This window comes from Toxorhynchites rutilus, chromosome 2 (genome assembly GCF_029784135.1).
Source record: "Toxorhynchites rutilus septentrionalis strain SRP chromosome 2, ASM2978413v1, whole genome shotgun sequence".
Lineage (NCBI taxonomy): Eukaryota > Metazoa > Arthropoda > Insecta > Diptera > Culicidae > Toxorhynchites > Toxorhynchites rutilus.
In genome coordinates this window covers 145,067,538-145,089,226 of record NC_073745.1, presented here as the reverse complement: position 1 = coordinate 145,089,226, position 21,689 = coordinate 145,067,538, and the positions used below count along the sequence as shown (strand labels likewise).

Sequence of the window (21,689 nt, the reverse complement as noted above, 5' to 3'; positions counted from 1 at the left end):
TGAATGGTGACTTGTCATTTATTGATCCCATTAAATATTCCAAAATTAATACGACATGGTTGATACGGATAAGTAGTTTGGCGATATGCGATAGTGCGCTGAAGTATTCAGTTTTACACTTCGTGATATCTTTACACCATGAGTAGCCTGACCAAATAGTTCAAGAATGAAAACTCGACACGTAAACAAAAAATATATATATTCACAATTTGATACTTTTTGAAGAATTCTATTGAGCTAATAAAACCGAGAATAAATCCAATCAATCAAACATTCTTAGGTGTACCCGCTCAGCTCCCTAAAACGAATCCAACCTTGTTATGAAGTCTTTCTTTTTCTTCTCTAATGAAAATGAGAGATCTTATTCATTATAAAATTAATTAAAACAAACATGAAAATGCTATATCTTCAAGCGTCTTGATTAACAGCATTGTCGAAACACATCGTCCAGGTCAATAGGGTTAATACATTTACTTTCAATTGACAACATTGTCCCAATTGTCCCATCGTTGACCACAGATAATTTTAATTAAGCAAACATGTTCTCAGAGACTCATTGTACGATTCGGAAGCATTTCTTGAAAGACCCACTTCACGATAAACAGTAACACATCCAATACAGTCGTTCAGATTAGTTTCAGCAGCCTTCAAATGCCCACTGTCCCTTGAAACTTCGTCGTAGTGATTTGTCAGTTTAGGAATCGACGTTTTCAGTTCGCTGTCAGAAATGTGGCGAACTTAAATTGCTTCAAAAATTTTCACTACTTCTTTGGACGATTTTGACTCTTGTAATTCCCGATGAAAACGATCAATGCAATCCAATGCAAATCCAACAGCTCTAAAAAATGTCGCACATTGTAGATGCTCAGAAAAAAACATGTCTTCCTCATAATGTCAAATAGTGGATACAGCTTTTATGTTTTGCTTCCTCAACAAAGCCTGAACTTCTCCATTTCTACCTGATATTGTTAGAGAATTGTCGCAAATTGTGAACGTGTCTTCATGAAATCTTAACCGCCACTCTCCACTCTCCATAGAATATCGTTACTCAAATAAGTAACTTTTTTGCCATCCACAACGAAAATCCCAAGAAAGATTCTTTTACATGAACTGATGTAAATCCTCTATAAAACCAACCAAGATGAATCGCATACGGGTGACTTTCATTTCAAATATTGAAATATTTTTTTCGAAAAAATATAATATACTTTTCATGGTCGTTGTTGTCTCCACATTGATGGCGACACCCGGGGCGGACCGACCCCCGTACACTACGCCGCTGTGCTGAAGAGACTTTGACTTTGAGAGACTTTGCAAGTTTTATCATAAAATTTGTCAACTTTTAAAGTTCTGTTTGACAATGATCATATAATTTAAACCATGACTTTTCTGTTGTCTAAATATTGATCATCGTAGAAAAATCCTTTCGACTGATGCCGAAACTTCCAGGGAAACACAAAATAGAATCAGTAAGCTTCACTAATTCCTTACAGTTTAGAAATTTGTTTTCCTTTTCTGAAAATTTTTGCCCTCAACGATTTGCAACAGATACGGATGATTTATTCCACCTTTTTATCTCACTAATTTTAATTCCTATAATCTATATAAACTGGAGCTACCTGTTATTTTGAGTCGGGTTTGATGAATATTACTCACGATAAGTTTCAAACTTCGAAAAAAAAACGAATGATTGATCATCCTTGACCTTATTCTTGAACTCGTTCTTGAGTGGAGTTCATAGATTCTTTTTTCAGATTTAGTCTAAGAATAAATAATATTGCAATTATTGTGGTTTCAAACAGTGAAAGAACTCGTGGTGACTGCTTTTCCCCATTTTCCCTATTCCCTATCTTCCATATTCCCTATTTTCCCTATTCCCTATTTTCGTCATTCCCTATTTTCCCTATTCCCTATTTTCCCTGTTCCCTATTTTCCCTGTTCCCTATTTTCCCTATTCCCTATTTTCCCAATGTCCTATTCTCTACTCCCTATTACTTATTCTCTATTCCCTTTTTCCTATTCCCTATTCCCTATTCCCTATTCCCTATTCCCTATTCCCTATTCCCTATTCCCTATTCCCTATTCCCTATTCCCTATTCCCTATTCCCTATTCCCTATTCCCTATTCCCTATTCCCTAATCCATATTCCCTCTTCCCTATTCCCTATTCTCTATTCCCTATTCCCTATTCCCTATTCCCTATTCCCTATTCCCTATTCCTTATTCCCTATTCCCTATTCCCTATTCCCTATTCCCTATTCCCTATTCCCTATTCCCTATTCCCTATTCCCTATTCCCTATTCCCTATTCCCTATTCCCTATTCCCTATTCCCTATTCCCTATTCCCTATTCCCTATTCCCTATTCCCTATTCCCTATTCCCTATTCCCTATTCCCTATTCCCTATTCCCTATTCCCTATTCCCTATTCCCTATTCCCTATTCCCTATTCCCTATTCCCTATTCCCTATTCCCTATTCCCTATTCCCTATTCCCTATTCCCTATTCCCTATTCCCTATTCCCTATTCCCTATTCCCTATTCCCTATTCCCTATTCCCTATTCCCTATTCCCTATTCCCTATTCCCTATTCCCTATTCCATATTCCCTATTCTCTGTTCCCAATTCCTATTTCTTACATATTGAGGAACTCAACGTGAAACGTCTGCGCTGGACGACATCAACTGTTTTTTTTCGACAGAGTATGTTCTTTGACTTCAACATTTGAATTGTTACTGTTGGGACTTGAGCTTACTCAAGTTTGTAGCAATCTTTACAGGAGCAATTCTCATTATGCATAAAACATCTCTATAATAAACGGAACGACGAGATATGTTTAGACTCATTGGGTCATCCTTGAAATATTAAGAAAATACGATTCAGGATATTTTTTTAATTTACCTTTTTAAATTAAAATTAAATTTTACTATTCGTGGTAAACGATTAACGATTAACGATTTACAGATAACGATGAATCTAACTGCTATAATTATGTATTATAACTCTTGTAGGAATAATTTTATACTGTTATTAATATAATTATGCAGCCATTCTATGCTAAACCGATATAGTGATTCCCAGATTTTCGTAAAATTGGTAGTTTTATTTTCATAGATCCGTTTTTTTTCATTTTTCCATTAGGGTGCCGATTTTTATTTTAGGGTATTCCAAAAACGATTTTTTTACAAAAATTCATAACTTTTGAACTATCGTACCGATTTAGATGTTCAACATATCAAATTAGAGCCACTGAGATATTCTATACACATACGTTTGCAATAGAATTGGATTCTGTTTTTATTGATTGTATTTATTTTTCATGGTTTTCACGGTCTTGGGACTAAGAACGCCATATTTTGTTATAATTATTTTTTCGAAAGCTGAGGATTTTTTACATAATATGTCCAAAAATTAGAGAGGTGTTGTTTTTTAAGGTATTATTTTTAATATTTAACCGATGGTCCGAAAAGTCATTTTTCAAATCATCTTGGAAAAAAAAATTTAAAATGATATCCAAAAATCAGAAATGTTATGAAAATTTGAGCTATGATTTTTCAAAATAAACATATTTTCAGTCTTCAATTTTTTTCGCAAATGCGATATTTTTTCAAAGAAGACTAACTTTAATTTGATGTGTCGGTCATCTGAATCGGTCCAGTTGTCTCATATGTTGATGTTTGAGTTAATGAACTGACAGTAAATATTTTTTTAAACACTGAATGGGTCTTACAAATACATGTTAACAAATGAATGGATAACCATTCCGCGATTTTACGATTTACATTCTGTCAAATATATACCAGGAATTTGTGTTTCATTTTCTTTATTTATAATCTAAATTTATATTATTGCCTTAAGGCCCCTTCAAAAGCAATACACATTTCCAAACGAACAATCCAGTCATCAAAACATTTTTCATTCCATGCCAAATCGATATAGTGGTTCTCAGATTTTCGTGAATAGTGGTAATTTTGTTCTTTATTGCGAAACGTTAGACCCGTTATTTTTATTTTCTCATTAGGGGGACCATTTCCAGTTTGGGATGGTCCTCTTTTTTCCAAAAATGCCTTTTTTCAAAAAAATTTTGAACTAATAAAGCGATTCTGATGATCGATATATCAAATTAAAGTCAACTAGTTAGCATTTCTTGGAAAAATATTCTTCGAAAATTCCTGTTCAACGTTTCAGTACAAAAAAATTTGTTTGCAACACAAAATTTCACACAATATCTTTGACCAATAGAATTATACATATTAAAAATCAACGAGAGAAAAAAAAGTTAACTTACTCTTAATGACCAATTAACAGATCGCGCTCAAAATTACCATTCAGACCACTAATACTAACTTTAAAAAAAATAAAAATGTTTAGCGGGAAGATATAAAATAACAAATTTCCTGTATATATTTGACAGAATGTAGTAACGTATATTTGTCAATTACTATATTGATTACTATACATATTTTATATTTATTACAGATTCTATTCTATAATAAGCAATTTCAATTGTAAATATTAATTTCACTAACAATATAATCTCATTTTCTTTATTTTCAGGTTTGTTCTGTTCTATCTCTGATTTAAGGTAATTAAGGTAACGAAACTTTATTTGGTCCCGAAATTTATCTAAACTCGTCCTAATAACAAAAGTATGGCGAGTGAAATCATGCCAATTCATTCAAGGAACAAACAAAACTTTAATATGGTTGATTTTTTGTAAATATTGTTTGCATCTTTATGAAATGTTCAAAGAATCAATTGAAAAGTGATGTTCGCTACTCAATTCTGAAAAACTATTCTGTCTGCCATTGCTTCTGTAAAAAACAACAAAAGTCAACATTCACATCTAAACACAATCGAAACCCCCTACCTTACCGATTCACTATGAACAATAAAAGTAATCATCAACCCACAAACCGCCTTTGAAGTGCGCGACAATTTAATTCTGGAACTATGTATCCAACCTTAACCGTCCGGCGGCGACCTGACGTAATCCAAAAACCGATAATTAATTCTATTATCCTTGGTCTCTGACATGCTACTCCGAACCGTGGGATCGTAGGTTTGAAACGCAGCGTCGAAACCTTTGATTTGTTTTTTTTACCCACGTCGTTGTTGATCATCATTTCCTTCGGATTGCTCTTTTCTAAACGTATTTTTAAGTGGGATCCCAACAAAATTGGAACTGCTTTCCAGTTTGATTCGAAGATCATAAACGAAAATTACTTGCGTAGTCACACCAATCTTCGGTTCCTGTGCCCTTCCACTTTTTTTCCTTTCTCGGTCTTTCTCTTCTTTAATGTTTTTTTTTCTTAAGGTTCACGTGTTTGTAGCATCCAGAGTAAGCTGTACGTGATATAATTCCTCCTCCACCGGTGATAAAATAGAAGAAGCCCAAAAGCAAGAGAAAACGACATATCAGTGCTACCGATGGTTTCCAGCAGCGATGACGGCCTCCTACGGAGCCCTCGAACGCCTTGAAAAGACAGCCGACAGTACAAAGGATGCATAGCTAATGTGTGTTTTAATCGTTTTATTATTCCGCATTTTGAGCCTAAACACAAGAACGCACGAAAAAGAACTCATGATTAATTGGTTAAGCTCCAAACCAAACCATCGCCTAATGTTTTAATTCTACGAGTAGGATTTATTGGTGATAATTTTCCTTGTTGAATCAATATTGGCTTTACGCGGGCCCATCGCGTCAAACAGGTGCACTATCTGGTAACTAAAAACACGAAAATAAGTTCAACTACAACGTGGTGGAAAACCTGTTCTCTGTGGGTTGAAGTGACGGATAATTTTCTCACGTCCAACTTATGCGGGTTTTTGTGGCGGCGGCGGTATCGTAATTCCAATCCACCATCATCATCTTCAACCAAAATAGACCGCAAGGCACACCGTAAAGGCAGCGGTGACGGAGTTTCAAACTGTGAAACATAAAAGACCCGCATTCGTTTGACGTGTCGAACTGAGCGCACGCATATCTAAATTATGCGTCCTGTAATTGTCCACGGTAATGCGCATATTCTGTAGACATGGGTTTGATGCGCACTAAAACACGTTGTTTTTAAGTTTTATTACTTTCGAGTGTACTTAAGTTTCGAGCCGCCTCACCCCATCGATAGCACAAAGGTACTTGCAATTTCCAAATGAAGCATTGGCGTGTCACGGTGGCTGTCATCACCGTTGTTAGAGGCAGAATTAGCAATTCTCTTCTTGTTGATTTTATGAAAACATCAAGCGGGGATTGTTTCCGCTTGAATGTAATATTCATGTGGAGATGATTGTCTGTTCTTTTAGTAGATGATTTTCCAATGCTTTATACTTATCTTTATAGAATTGCTAAGTCGACTGTCAAAAATTCAATGGAAGGTTTTGCTTATCTAAAACTTGTCCTTTCAGGATGTCGCAATTGCTTGGAAGATTTCACTGAAATGTAATTTTTTTACGAGTTTTCGTTACAAACAGCGCCAGACTTTGTTGAAGGACGTGACTACACTCTTAGTTAATTTTGGTCTTATTGCGAATTGTGATTCAATGCATTCGCAATAGCTTCTCATGCCAAGACACTTCCGTCGTGATAAAGTATTGTGACACCTGAAACGAGCATAGTCGTTTCAAATAGATTTTAGTAGATTTGACGCCTAGTAGTAGACAACCTATATTCCAACCTGTTATAATTATTTATTAATTGTCGGAACAGACGCGAACGACGTTAACGTTTAACCGTCTGTAATCCAATAAAAAATAAAACCGAACCACAATTTACCAATTATAATATACTGAATCTACAGTATGTTATTCTTGGCTAATCTTCGAAATCTTGCATAGCGGCACATAGTGGGTACTATCCGATTGTTCTAGCCGCATTCCGGTCCGTCGCATCTTCAGAAACATTCAAAATCTTCGTGTATAGTCGAAGATTGCTGAGTGCGGTCATAGTCGATTCCCTTGTGGTGAAATCGTGTTGCAGCTCTGCCGTAATCTCGCAAAGTGACGCAAGCGCCAGAGGTAAGAATTCTCAGTACGAGACTTTTTGTAAAATTGCATGTATAATCAGCATACGCGTACATTACGAAAATCTGATCTGTATAAAATGTGTATTGTTGATGGAAAAACATTGCCATCGGCTTGATTTTTGAAAAAATGCAGTTTTATTTAAGCTATGCCACCAACGCCAATTTGTTTTGGAAACAGCAAATTTAAATCGCTGTTTCCACAACCGATTGGCGTTCATCCATCAAAGTATGTGAGAATCTGTTTCCAATTATTTTCTCCAACATGCTGCCGTTGAGCGATGCATCAGGGAGAAGAATTCACATACTTACCCAACTTTGTAGCATGAGTCGAGCAGGTTAACATAGTTGAGAACCCGATTGTAATAATTATGGACAGCACAGATTTTTTCGAATTCAAAATGCAATTGAAACCATCCGTGTTAAATAACATAATGCCGTCCGAAATTATCCGAAGTAAAACAGATTCAGTTTACGCGAGGATGTTTTGAGTTTTGTTACAAGATGTGTTTCGTTTCGTTTGGAGCATTTATAAGAGTGTAGCTGTTCACCAAATGCAACATTTATCCTCCAATCAACACTCAGCTTCATTTTATCCGAAAGAGAAATTGAACAGGCGAGGAAAGTAAACATCGTCAAGAAGCTTTGTCCCTTGATGCCTGAAGAATAAAGACACTACATACTACATACTACATACTACATACTACATAGATATGTATTAGGGAATCCTTGTAATCAACAATTAAATTGATGAGTTCGAACTATTTAGTTCTAATCTTTATGAGCTATATGTGAGAACAGCAATACACTTCAATCTAGGATAACTGTACTTTAAGATGAGTTTGATTTTATGAATTTGAAGTACATGGTTTTGTGAGCTTCTTAGTACATGATTTCTAATTCTGAAACAAAATTGCTATTATAAAAGTAACATTACATGGGGATGGACTGTTTTTGATTAAAATACTTGGCATGACAAGCTTCTCGGAAAAGTGTTTTTTTAGAAGAAAGAAGGCATGTGACTTTTATTATGCTTAACGTTCATTACGGAAGAAGTTGTTATGTGAATATTGCTGTCCCTGCTCGTTCATCGTACTCTATCAGAACAGATAAAAAAATCACATCGCATCACTATCAAATTACGTCACAACATAGAGAAAATGGCGCTTGCGCCCCATCACAGTGGAAATGGCGCTTGCGCCACTCCGTTTTCAAGCTTTCACGGGGTCATTTTTTCACATTTCTGTAAATTTTCACAATTGTTTGGAAGGATTTGGTATTCTTTATCGATCTATAACAATAAGACGAGTGGGTAATGTCGGGGACATAACCGGAGTGACGTAGGACTATACAAAAGGGACAGCTTTTGCCAAATATATATTTTAAATATATTGTTTTATTTTCTTCTCCTACGTGAATACCTACCTATCTAACTGAAAAATGGATTAGTTTACTTTTACTCTTTATGAACATGTTGAAGGTTCTGAAAAGAACCTTTGATGTTGTGTTTTTGCGTTTTTTTACAAACTTTCTCAATTTTTTCTCACTATCTTATAGTTGCTTCTTGATATTTTTCTGAAGGCTTTGTTCTTATTAAATGTTCAACGCCGGTCATCTTTTGTCGTATGCACATATCGTACAATCAAAATGATGGCTATGATAGGGAATGCATAGTGGTCCTCAGCTCATGCACTATCATATATTGCACTATTGAGCACATTACCGTACCTTAAACTGTGGTTTCGGAATGAATTGTAAGATTTGTGGTCTCCGCAAACAATGTAAATAAAAATGAAAAAGAACTGAGGTTTTGGAGACGAACTCTACGATCTGTCGAGAAATAGACGAGCTATAAGCGTTCTGAAAAACCAACAGTGAATACAGGGACGGATGACCTTCGGATTAAAGTTTTTTTAAATAAGAACAGAGCAGCAGGAAATACATAGCTCATCATGTTGCTCCTTAGTTATGTTTCTATACAATGCAGATGAAACCTCAGTCAATTTTCAACATCAGTTATCAACCAAAGAAAGCAGTTCTTGCTACCGAGAAAATTCGTGAATGCCATCCTGCATACAATGTGTTGTAATTTGAAGCTACTTTCAATTCGGGAACCATGCATGGGTTTGTGAAAAATGAATGATCAATTTAAAAGACCCCAACCAACAATAAGTTCAAAAACAAGCATAAACAAAATAAATCAGTTCATATTATATATCATATTATGTCACTTTAGAATGCATTGGTATTGTGAATAACTTTTAATAACTCCTCTTTAAAAGGTTTAATGGCCCTGAAAAGCGCCGTGTTTTACGGTGGCTGTTTTTGCCACCAAAGCAGTTTGTATAAACAAACTTTTTCCTTCTTCTACCTGCTGCCGTTTTGCGATTGCATTTGCCACTCGCTGAAACTAGTTATTGCCACCGAACCGAATGTGCTCTGTTCTGTAGGCGGGTTTTCTTATTGTCGTGAGCAGCTTTGCAAGCCAACTCGATCACTCCGGCGGCCGAAATGCTATAACCGCTATTAGGTATACTGGTGCTCCAGCACCAATCCGTTGATGCGATGTGATGTGAAACGATGCCATACAACCACACTGATTTACGGTTTGAAAGAGAATGATATATTTTTCAGCGGATCCGCGCGTTTTGTACTTTAGCGGTACACGCTCACAGGATAGAGACAAATCGACAGACTCAGCCAAAGGGGCGAGTCCAACGAGACGAACGAATGAGCGTTAAAAGGCAGCGATGGCAAAAAAATACATTTATTACGATTTGTTCGCTCGTTGGATTCACATGCAGGCTAAAAAGGGTTCTTGTCAGGATCACAAAATTATCTTTAATCCAAAGAGTTTATTGTTTTGTTATCACTCGATATCCCCATCTTGTTCAGCTAAACCTATCTGTTTAGCGATTGCGTTTGCTATCGCCACAGCTTTTACAGTTAGAAAATTTCTTCCCATCCAGGATATTGTTTTAGAAAGCATTGAACTGTATTTCGTAAACTCTTTTTTGGAAGGTTTAATGGCCCTGAAAAGCGCCGTGTTTTATGGAATGGTTCCAATTTAGAAAACTTAGTACTCGTGGTTTTGAAAAAAAACCCATTTCGAACGCCCTCGATGCCGCCTTGTTCTGGATTTGCCACCAAAGCAGTTTGTATAAAGAATAAACTTTTTTTCTTCCGCTACCTGCTGCCGTTTTGCGATTGCGTTTGGCACTCGCTGCAATTGCCGGTTGTTGTCTTGATGTCCACCGAACCGAATGTGGTCTGTTCTGAATGCGGGTTTTCTTATCGTCGCGAGCAGCTTTGCCAGCCAACTCGATCACTTCGGCGGCCGAAACTATATAACGGCGGCTAGGTGGACTGGTGCACTGGTACTAACGCGCTCGGCCTAGCTACCCTTGCGAGGAACTCCAGACCAACACGGTTCGAACGGGATTTTGCCTTTCCCTTCACTTTTCCTCCTTTGCCATATCCAACCATGGCTGCTTGTGTTGGTTAGTTGATGTGATGTGATGCGAAACGATGTGGTGTACGGTTCGGATGAGAATGATCGTTACGGCAGCGGAGCGGGGTTTTTAAGCTGACTGGCTGGCTCGAGAATTACGTATGTGTGAGACTGCGACCAATGTTTCGTTCTTTTTTTTTCTTTTTCCTTTCCAATCGTGCTTCATTCTATTTCGCTGCTGCTCTGGTTGCCCGTTTTGGTCGGTACGATTTGAGGAGCACAAAATGGACCAATCAAAAATGGGCACATAGTGCATTTGGACAATGCTTGATATTTCACAATTATTCAATTATTTATCTCAAGAAAAATGAAATGTTATTCGTTATGATAGATGCGTAGATATATTTCCTATCAATTGATGCAAAAACCTTTGCGATCTATTGAGAAATGCTCGAGTTATAAGCGTTCCAAATCTTGCATTTTTTCCTACTTGTTCAGTACCTAGATTCACATTTCACCCCCTATATCTTCCGGTTAGACGTAGTCCTACGTCAAAAAGGCTGTAAACAAAACACGCGAGGCTACAAAGATCAAGTCATTATCGATGCAGTCACCGTCGGACAAGCTAGCCGAAACAAAAAGAACCTAAGTACGGCGTACATTGATTACAATAGAGCATACGACTGAGTACCGCACACGTACCTCATAAAAATACTAAAGATGTACAAAATATACGATGACGTCATCAGGTTTTTGAAACACGCAATGGAAAACTGGATCACACGGCTTAGTATCACCGACGGAACAACTATGTTGTGATCCAGAACTCTCCATATTCGCAAGGGAATATTCCAAAGTGACACATTCAGTCCTTTGTGGTTTTGCCTTGCGATGAACCCCTTGAGCAGAGCACTCAACCGAAGCAGCCATGGCTACCATATAAATAGAACAACAACTATAAATCATACCTTCTATATGGACGACTTGAAATTGTTTGCGGAATCAACAGAAGCCCTACATAGTCTTCTACAGTGTGTTAGCGACTTTAGTTCCGATGTGCGGATGGAACTCGGAATCGAAAAGTGTAAGGCAGTACAGCTCCATCGTGGACGATTGGTGGAGACTGGAGGATTCCGCATTAACGAGAGTGACGTGATTCAAGATTTGGTGGAAGGCGAATCCTATAAGTACTTGGGAAATCAAGAAGGAAATCCAGGAACAATTCTTGATCAGAATCAACCAGGTTTTGAAAACAAACCTCTGGGGCGGCAAAGAAAAATCAAAGCCGTCAATACGTTTGCCGTTCCTTTACTCACCGATTTAGAAGCCATTGAAAGAACGGTGAGAGTAACGTTCACTGAGCACCGCATGCACCATCCAAAGTCGTCCATAGAGAGATTCACCTTACCACGTGTTGAAGGAGGAAGAGGTGTCATTGACATCATAGCGCTTTGCGTTTCCCAGATCCAGCAGTTGCGAAGATACTTCGTAGAAAGTCAGACCCGTCACGATATCTATCGCGCTGTTTGTGAGGCGGACCACGTATTCAGTGCCCTGCATCTGGAGCAGGATCAATACGAACTAAACTGCAATTTGCAGACCAATGAAGAGAAAATAATGACGTGGAAGCAAAAAGAACTTCATGGGACGCATCTCCATCGTTTAGAGCAAACGCATATCAACAAAGCACTATCCAACACGTGGCTGGTGCGAGGTGAACTCTTTCCTGAAACACAAGGGTTTATGGTAACCATCCAGGACCGGATAATAGCAACCAAAAACTACCGGAAGTACATATTGCACGAAAACGTTGTCGACTGTTGCAGAAAGCTCAATAAAGTAGGAGAGACGATTGAACACGTCGTAGCCGGCTGTGGAGCGCTAGCCGAATCAGCTTAACTCAATCGTCACAACTCGGTTGCCAAGATTGTTCATCAACAGCTAGCATCAAAACGCAACTTGGTAAATCAGTTGGTACCCTACTACAAGTATATTCCGGATCCGGTTTTGGAAAATAGCTGCTACAAGTTGTACTGGGATCGCGTGATCATTACGGATGTCCGAATACCAACTAATCGCCCTGATATTGTGGTCTACGATAAAAATAAGAGAGAATTGGTGATAATACACATTGCAATACCGTTAGACCACACTCTACAATCTACGTTTGCTGCCAAGATAACTAAATACCACGACTTGGCAGAAGAACTAAGACAAATGTGGCGTTTACAGGGCATCCGTGTTATTCCAGTGGTAATCTCAGCAACTGGTAATTCCCCACTCTTTCACGCAGTCTTAGGAGGAGCTGCAAGTAACAGATCAGCTTCAGTAACAGCACATACTCTTTACAGATACACGGGCCGAAGGTTGTGCAGCCCACTGATCATTCACCAAGAGCTGAGGATTGTACCGCTCATGGCAACTCTACACGAGCTGATGATTCTGCCGGCAAGTGACCATTCTATCCTCGAGTCGAGAAAGACGCACCACGCTAGATATGGGGTACAGACTAGAGGGCGTTGCTGATTAATGGTCAGCTGCATCCCAATAGGAAGTATCCTGTGTTGGGCGCTCATCAGGTTGTGGTCCTGCAGAAAGCGGTGATGCTTGGAACATGTAATATAGTGCGACGGTGCCTGAATCACCACAATTAAAAAACAATGATTGTGCAGACACTATTATGAAGCAGTGCATGAAATTATCAAAATATGTTCACGAATGAAGACATTAGCTTTTTCCCAGTGTCGGATGATTTCTCTTCTGTTGAAACTCAACATCATATCCGTCATAATGAGTATAACACAAGAGGCGAGACGCGTGAACTTTGTCTGGTATATTGAACGAATAGAGCATGAACGAATTTCGGAAAGCCTGCATTCAGGCACTTCCATTACTGTCAATAATTTCAGGTGATTATCACGAACGTTAAGTTGATCTTCATCGCTTGCAGTGTAATTCTATTGAAAACGTGTTTGATTTCCGTATTTAGAAACAAAGGAAGGACCAGAAATCAGCAACATTAGCTTTCGGTGAGCGTTGACCGTTGTGCGGTGTTGAGCGGTTAAGCGACGTTTAGCGTTGAACGGCTTTGAGCGTTCCGTTTCCGTTTCTTTTTCTTTTTTATACTGTACTATAATGACTTTCAACTCTTTTTGGCTGGCTTGTCACTTCCATTTTTGGAAGAATGTCAGGAGTGCGAATTGAACTCGCGATCTTTAGCGTGAAGGGTACGGCCCGTTCCCGTTCCCGTTTCCGTTTCCGCTTTCTATGATCTTTTGCTATCCCCATTTCGCTCTAACACGATCTTAGTTTCTAACACTTCCTTTATCTGACTCCACTTCACTAACTCCATTTTCGGTCTTCTAGAGCGGTTTTCAAGAGAGATAGTGGCATCGGAATACGATATTCGACTTTCGCTGTTTGAGCCCTTCCATTACCCATATAGTAGGGGTTTTATATGATTGCTGGTCATTTATAGTCAGTAAAATTAAACCGGAAATCAAAACAAGATTATGTTCGTTTTTGGCTCGTCTGTTATTGTCACCCATTGCCCATATAATTGGGGTTTATGCCATTTCAGGTCAATCGGGAGTAGATTCATAAAATATAGCTAGAGTTATACCATACATTCCATTGCCGAAGTCGCCAAAAACAAGAATTTTGGCTATCCTTTACCATTAATCGATTTCACTCTCAATTAGTTGACGTTGAATTTTATGCTTTGATTTTCACTAACACGCAATGATATTCAATTTCGACGTTACGAATATCATGGCGGAAATGAATATGCAGATGAAAAATGAACTTCATGGCAAGCTGATGTTGCTGTTCATTGCACTGGTGTTCATTGATAGTGTTGTTCCATAATTATCGACTCTCGCCTCGGCAGTAGGTTGTCAATGCAAGGCAGGCTGAAATTCGCCGTATTTGAATTCCGTGAACGTGAATATTTTCGGCACTGTTATGAAGAGAAAAAAAAACAAAAAAAATGATACCACAGAGCCTAATCCCCCTTTGGTATTCAAGTAGGTGAATATTCCAGTTCAATGTTGAGAAGTGGCACAACTCTATAATAATAATAATAATAATAAGCTCGGATGGAAGGGACCGACAATTTCGTCGAAATCAGCCTAATATCTTTTCATAACTTCAACTATTTCCATTCATGTATAGCATTCCTTCGTATTTGATTACGTATCTTTTGAAGTCAAACAAATGGATCGCTTAAATTGATCTTCGTTTCAGGTTCACAGGTGTCCTGAACAATATATTTGTTTTATTATGACCGCGGGCTTCATAATGCAACCGGCTTAGGCTGTAAAATAAAATAACGTGATTTGCTTATGCGCTAAACATTTATAAGCCTTTTTCACAGTGATAACGATAATGTCACACACTATTACCCAACAACGTTAGGTAGCTTCGACATTTTGGCTGAATCGACTGAAAAAAATCTTCTTCAGACAATTAATATAGTGATAATCGAAGGGGGCTGAACCGCTCAAAGTGTAATATTTCGCAGACGATTAATTCTGCCAACTGAAGTGGATCTGCTTAATTGCCCGGAAAGGATCGACTTCGTCAATTTGCGCTTGTGTGAATCAACAATCCACCGAGAGCACAAAAAATCAGTATTTCTGTGAGTGTTGCCGCGCGGGACTAAGTGATCAAGTTACGTGGAGAGAATCGCAGTGTTCTCACCAGGCCATTATTCGATGACGCCAATCGGCACGGCACTAGATGTGGAGTAAGCTCGTTTTGTTTGTCATTTTCCGGCGTTTTCGACCAAAACTCCAACCATCCAAATCAGCGAGCAACGGTTCGCCTGAGAGCCTTCGGCTCCATTAATGAAGCCAATTTAGAAGCTCGCCACAGATATTGCCCAATTTGAATGCAGTCAGCGTACAAAAAGTTCACCGGCGATGTGGTTTGCGGATAGTACGAGTTAGGCTTTGTTTAGTTGATGACTTAGAGTGGTTTATAGTTTTTTTTTGTTTGTCGTTAAAGCATTTTACTCGGTTTGACAAGGTCGCAAGTTGATAAATTGCACGTAAAACATAGTTTCAGTTATTGTTTAATAACATCATCGAACACTCGTTAGAGACCCTATACCCTTCGGTCGTAAGTCGGTACGTAAGTGATTTCGATTCATAATGGCTTCGTTTTGTGAACGGTGCCGGATGTGGTGAATTGACTAAGTGTAAAACATTGGGTAGTGAAGAGCTATAACCATGGTCATAAATTCACCCACGATATCTTCCTAAAATGCCATCGATACGATCCTTTCCGAAACAGGCTTGATCAAATGCTCGCTGCCCTCAACCGATAACCTCTCGTAAATATAAAACACTACAACTGTCCGAACAACAATAAACAATCACGTTCAGCGATTATCGGCCATCGATACGACAGATATTGCCCTAAATGGATTTCAACCCCATCAATCTTGTTCAGCCACTGGGCGCGCGTCTTGCCGGCCTACGATTGAAGATATCGAACCTCCTCCCACACGTAACTACGTGAGTTCTGTGGGGATACACACGGCACTAATCGGCTGTCAGCGAGAAGCCTTAAACCAAATACATATGCGCTCGTTAGCATGGTAATTATGCTGAGGGGCGCTCGCTCCTTAGAACCCACAAGCTCAAGTGATCTGGTGAAGGGTTCCCCGAGAGCTAGATTGCAGAGGGTTGCATTAGTCGTTTCGAAATTCGGTCCGTTTCGATTTTGCCTCGAGATAAGGGAGATGTTGCTCAGATTCGGGTGGGCTATGTGTATTCTGCTAATGGCCAGCTGAACGTTAGCTGTTTGTTTATGTTGTTGACTTACCAAAATAGGAACAGTTTAGTGATTTGAAGCATCAAGTAGAACATGCGTTTGGATTTGTTTCTGATCTGTTACCCAATATATCATTGTAACGTAAGCCGGAGACATGGACATGGTCGAGATGTTAATTTGGCTTGTGAAATAATGCTTATCGGGTTGAATCACTAAAATGGGTATGGAAATAAAAATCTAGCACACTGGGTGTAAAGGGGAAATAGTGATCTGTATCTAGGAAAAAAAATTTCACAGTTTTGTGAGCCGTCAAAAAGATGAAACATTTGACCATTTCTAATAAAAATAATTTGTACCATCATCTGTATTGAGTTCTACTATCGGTAAGAGACAACGAAATACTTCATGAAATAATCCATGAATAAAAGTTCTTTAGAAGAATGATGTATTGTCAACTTCATGCGAAAGTAAGAAAGAAGACACTGTAAGCGAAAAATAAACAATATATGTGATGTATCTTTTATTGATCGCAATTTCCAGTTCATGCGGCACATCATAGGGGATTTACATACAAGTGCGCGGATAACAATATTTCATATTATCATTTATGTATATATTGTAATATGATTTTATGGCCAGATTGCCAATTTGTGTTCCGCGTGTATTCCGACTTATTCCGTTTACGACACCTTTCCGATGAGTGTGTATTCCGTGTGTTTTCGTGTTGTTTTCGTTCAATGTGGTTGCCGCTTTTTCAAAACGTCACCGGTGAAAAAATCAAGATTGCATCATTCGTGTTCAGACAAGCCTACCTCGTGGAAGGAAAATAAAACGTTTTAAAATTAATAGTGTCAGTTCAATTATTCTTTGATATATTTGACCCCTTTACAATTCAGAAGTGGGATCAATTTCGCGCATTTACAATAATGAGTCGTTTAAGTCGCGATGAACTCATTGAGTGGCTGCAAGAAAATCAAGTGGAGTTTCCTCCGACTGCGACCGTGACACATCTGAGGACGCTGTATGAAAGCACCAGCGGGGCCCGGGGCGGAGCGCCCATCGACGAAAATCTCAACTCGCAGAAGCAGCTGCATGTGGTTCCTGAAGAAGAGCTTGATTTAGAATTACGTGCCCTGGAAAAACGAAGGAAGATCTTCGAATTACGTCGTCAGTTAGCGGAGGAGGAACGATTACTAAGAAAACAACCGGAAGTGAAGGATGTGATCGGTTCCGTTACGCGTTTTTCGAGCGGAGATACGTGTGATGCAACACGTTGGCTTGCTGAGTTCGAATCTGTGTGCGTAGATCTAGGAGGAGATGATGCATTTAAGCTTCGATGCATTCGCCAGCTGATGGAACCGGGAACCGAGGCAGAGTGGTTCCTTAGAGTGGATAATTCGCCCAACTACCAAGCATTCCGAAGAAATTTTTTGGATAATTTTGGTCATCGTTACTCGGTGGCAGAAATCATCGATAAATTACGCAGGACTATTTTCGACGGATCGAAGATGTCTGTTACGGGATACATACTGAGAATGCAAGAGATAGCATCGAGAGTCAATATCGAAGAAAATCAGGTCGTCCAGTTGATTGTTGATGGATTCCAGGACAGGTCAGCAAACATCGCGGTCCTTTACCCGGCCAGGAATTTGGCAGAGCTGAAACAGCTTTCGCGTCGATACATACAGCTGAGGGATATGCACTCCGTTCCAATCCAACAACTCAAAATTCCGAAAACAAAATTGGAAAGGAAAGACGATTCAGTGAGATGCTACAACTGTTCGGGCATCGGACATCTGTCTGCAGATTGCAAGGAGCCACGGAGAGTCAAAGGCTCATGCTTCCGTTGTGGATCAACTCAGCATCGGTTGAAGGACTGTCCTAAACCAGTGCCACGGAACAGCAACCAAGTGGCTTTAGCAGACGACTTCCGTCGGATTGCCAGAGGAGATTCTCTGCCAGTCGAAGAAGCGGCAGCTACACTGTCGGAACTTAACCTTGTAAGTATTGCTTTTTCATCTGATATTAAGCGACAATGTAACACTGTGGTTTCTTTATTTGACACTGGCAGTCCAATTAACTTCGTGCGTCGTTCAGTGGTTACTCTGTTGTACAGATTGAAAACACCAACAGATTCCGGATACAAAAGCATAGGTAATCATCCCTTACGCACCTATGGAACTGTTAGCGCGGTTGTGACATTCCGTGACCGAGAAACATCGATTAAAGTTCATGTAATACCCGATAATTTTATTTGCGTCCCCCTACTTTTAGGACGAAGTTTCTTAGAGAAAATCGGTGTGAAATTGGTTGACACTAAATTTATTAAATTTAACAGAGAGAAAAATAAAATTGAACTACGTGAAATTGAATTACTTAAAGATAAAATAAAAATTGATGAAAAAGTGTTACATTGTGCGCTTGATTTCTCGGTTGACACGATTGCACGGGACATGCCTATTCCGCCTTCTTCAGAATCTTCTGATAGAAAATTGCGAAAATGTAATCTTCCGACCTCAGAGTGTCGCGATACATCGAGTTCCGATTCGTTCCGTCAACAAAATTATTCTGCTCCGAGTAAATGTATTCCCCCCATTCAAAATTTCGCAGTGCCTGACGTATTTCTAATTGATATAATTGATAATGTGCATGATTATAATATTGACCCGAGCTTAGATTGTCATACACGAGAAAAGATTTGCCAAATTATTGAACAAGATTATTCCGATTGGCAATCCATTCCGGCTGTAAAGCACAATTACGAAATGAAACTTAGATTAACATCCGATGTTCCGATTAGTTACGCTCCACGCCGACTTTCATATTCCGATAAAATAGAAGTCGATCGAATAGTCGATGGCCTTTTGGAGGAAAACATAATAAGACCTAGTGATTCTCCTTATTCATTTCCGATAGTATTAAGAACTAAGAAATCAGGTGAAAAACGATTGTGTCGATTATAGAGCATTGAACAAAATAACCGTACGTGATAGTTTTCCGATTCCGCTTATTGATGATTGTTTAGAACGCTTAGAGGGCAAGAAGTATTTTACGGTCTTGGATTTGAAGCATGGATTCCATCAGGTCAACGTTTCCGAAGATACTATTCCGTATACTTCTTTTGTGACACCAAGTGGACAGTACGAATATGTTAAGATGCCGTTTGGATTACGTAACGCTCCGGCGGTCTTCCAACGATTTATTAATAGAGTGTTCGAGCCTTTTCTGAAGGAAGGTTCCGTTACGGTTTATTTAGATGATGTAACGTTAGCAACGAATACTATTGAGGAACACCTTCAGCTCTTGAGACGAGTTATGCGACGTTTGGCAGAATATAGGTTGGAGATAAAGTTTAAGAAGTGTCTGTTTTGTTACACGGCAGTTGAGTTGCTAGGCTTCACTGTGAGTCAAAAGGGTATACGACCGAACAACACACATTTGGAAGCTATCAAGAACTTGCCGTTTCCGACAGACTCTAAGGAGGTGAGTAAGTGTTTAGGTCTGTTCTCGTATTTCCGCCGATTCGTCCCATCGTTTTCAAGTATTTCGCATCCACTACGTGAGTTGGTCAAACCTGGTGTAAAATTTCTCTTTGATGAGAAGTGCAAGAATGCTTTTCTGTATCTCCGCGATAAATTAGTTTCTTCTCCGATTCTGGCTCTGTACTGCCCTAATAAGGAAACAGAGTTGCATTGTGATGCCAGTGCCGAAGGTTTTGGTGGTATATTGCTACAGAAACAGGAAGACGGGAAATGGCACCCAGTTGCGTATTTTTCAAAGCGTACCTCTTCTGCTGAATCGCGTTATCATAGTTTTGAATTGGAAACTTTGGCATATACTCACTCCGTAAATTCCGTATATACCTTGAAGGTGTCCAATTTAGAATCATAACTGATTGTAATTCCCTAACTATGACATTGAACCGAAAGAGTGTTAATGCGAGAATAGCTCGTTGGGCTTTAGAATTAGAGAACTATCATTATACTATTCAACATCGTAGTGGTAAACTTATGGCGCATGTCGATGCTCTAAGTCGGTATCCTTCAGCTTCCGTTCAAACATGTGAGAATTCAGATCAAATAATTTCCGCTGTCAGCCCAGATGATATCCTCTTCCAGCTGCAAGTTACGAGATCGAGACGACCACATTGCCAAATTACGTAGTGAACTAGAGAAGGGCCCGGTGAAGGGTTTTACACTGGAGGATGGATTGGTGTACAAACTGTCTGATGATGAAAATATTGATAAACTTTTACTTTATGTTCCGAGTGAAATGCAGAACAATGTAATACGCTTAGCTCACGAGAAGATATGTCACATGGGAACAACGAAATGCATTGACCAAATTAAGCTACATTATTGGTTCCCAAATATGAAAGACAAAGTCGCTCGATATATTCAGAATTGCATACGTTGCGTTATGTATTCCGGTTCACCTAGTAGTTCAGGTCGTAATTTATACAATATTTCCAAGAAACCCATTCCATACGGTGCATGTTGATCATTTCGGGCCTCTTCCGTCTATTATATCGAAAAGAAAACATATATTAGTTGTTGTTGATGCATTCACGAAGCATGTAAAGTTGTATGCAGTTAATTCGACCAGCTCAAGGTACGTGCATGTCTTGACAAATATTTTGAGCACTACAGTCGGCCGAGAAGGATTATCAGTGATCGTGGAACATGCTTTACGTCATTGGAATTTAGTTCGTATCTCTTGGATAACAATATTGAACATGTCAAAATTGCTACTGGTTCCGCCCAAGCGAACGGGCAGGTTGAGAGGGTTAACAGAGTGATTAAGTCGATGCTTGCTAAACAGTCTGAACCCATTCAGCATTCTGACTGGTCGAAGTTGTTGGTTAACGTAGAATACGCGATAAACAACTCTGTTCATTCCGCTACTCGTCAGACACCCAGTATGCTATTATTTGGTGTGCATCAACGTGGTCGTGAATTAGATTTATTGTCCGAATTCTTAGAGGATACCCATTTTCCGGATTCCGCAAGAAACTTAGATTCGTTACGGAAATCTGCTTCCGAGAATATAAGAACATCTCAAGATAGGAATTCCGCTCAGTTTGAAAGAACTCATAGACCTCCCTTGAGTTACTCCGAAGGAGATTTTGTCGTAATCCGGAATATTGATACCTCCATTGGAACTAATAAGAAGTTCATTCCGAAATATAAGGGTCCCTATCGCATTCACAAAGTGCTTCCGAATGACAGATACGTTGTGAGAGATATAGAGAACGGACAGATTTCCCAATTGCCATATGATGGTATCATCGAAGCCTCTCGGATGAAGCTATGGGTTGATTGGCGATGTACAGAAAATTCCGAGCAGTCGTGTCAACTACTACATTCCGACGTAGAATTCTGATTGAAAAAGCAATACTCTTTGCGTGTATATGTACGTCTAGGTATGCGTTACTTCAGTGTTTGT

At 39.1% G+C, this 21,689-nt stretch overlaps 2 protein-coding genes across 3 annotated transcripts in view; both read left to right on the top strand.

The window, feature by feature from the left end:
• The window catches only part of LOC129765981 (uncharacterized), a 202,960-nt gene that overhangs the window by 108,933 nt on the left and 72,338 nt on the right, over nt 1–21,689 (top strand). The window lies entirely within an intron of this gene.
• Nucleotides 17,054–18,355, top strand: LOC129765982 (uncharacterized). Its single transcript, XM_055766443.1, has 2 exons — nt 17,054–18,244; nt 18,316–18,355. Exons 1-2 carry the CDS (start codon nt 17,171–17,173, stop codon nt 18,322–18,324), a joined length of 1,083 nt encoding a protein of 360 aa, XP_055622418.1. The 5' UTR covers nt 17,054–17,170; the 3' UTR covers nt 18,325–18,355.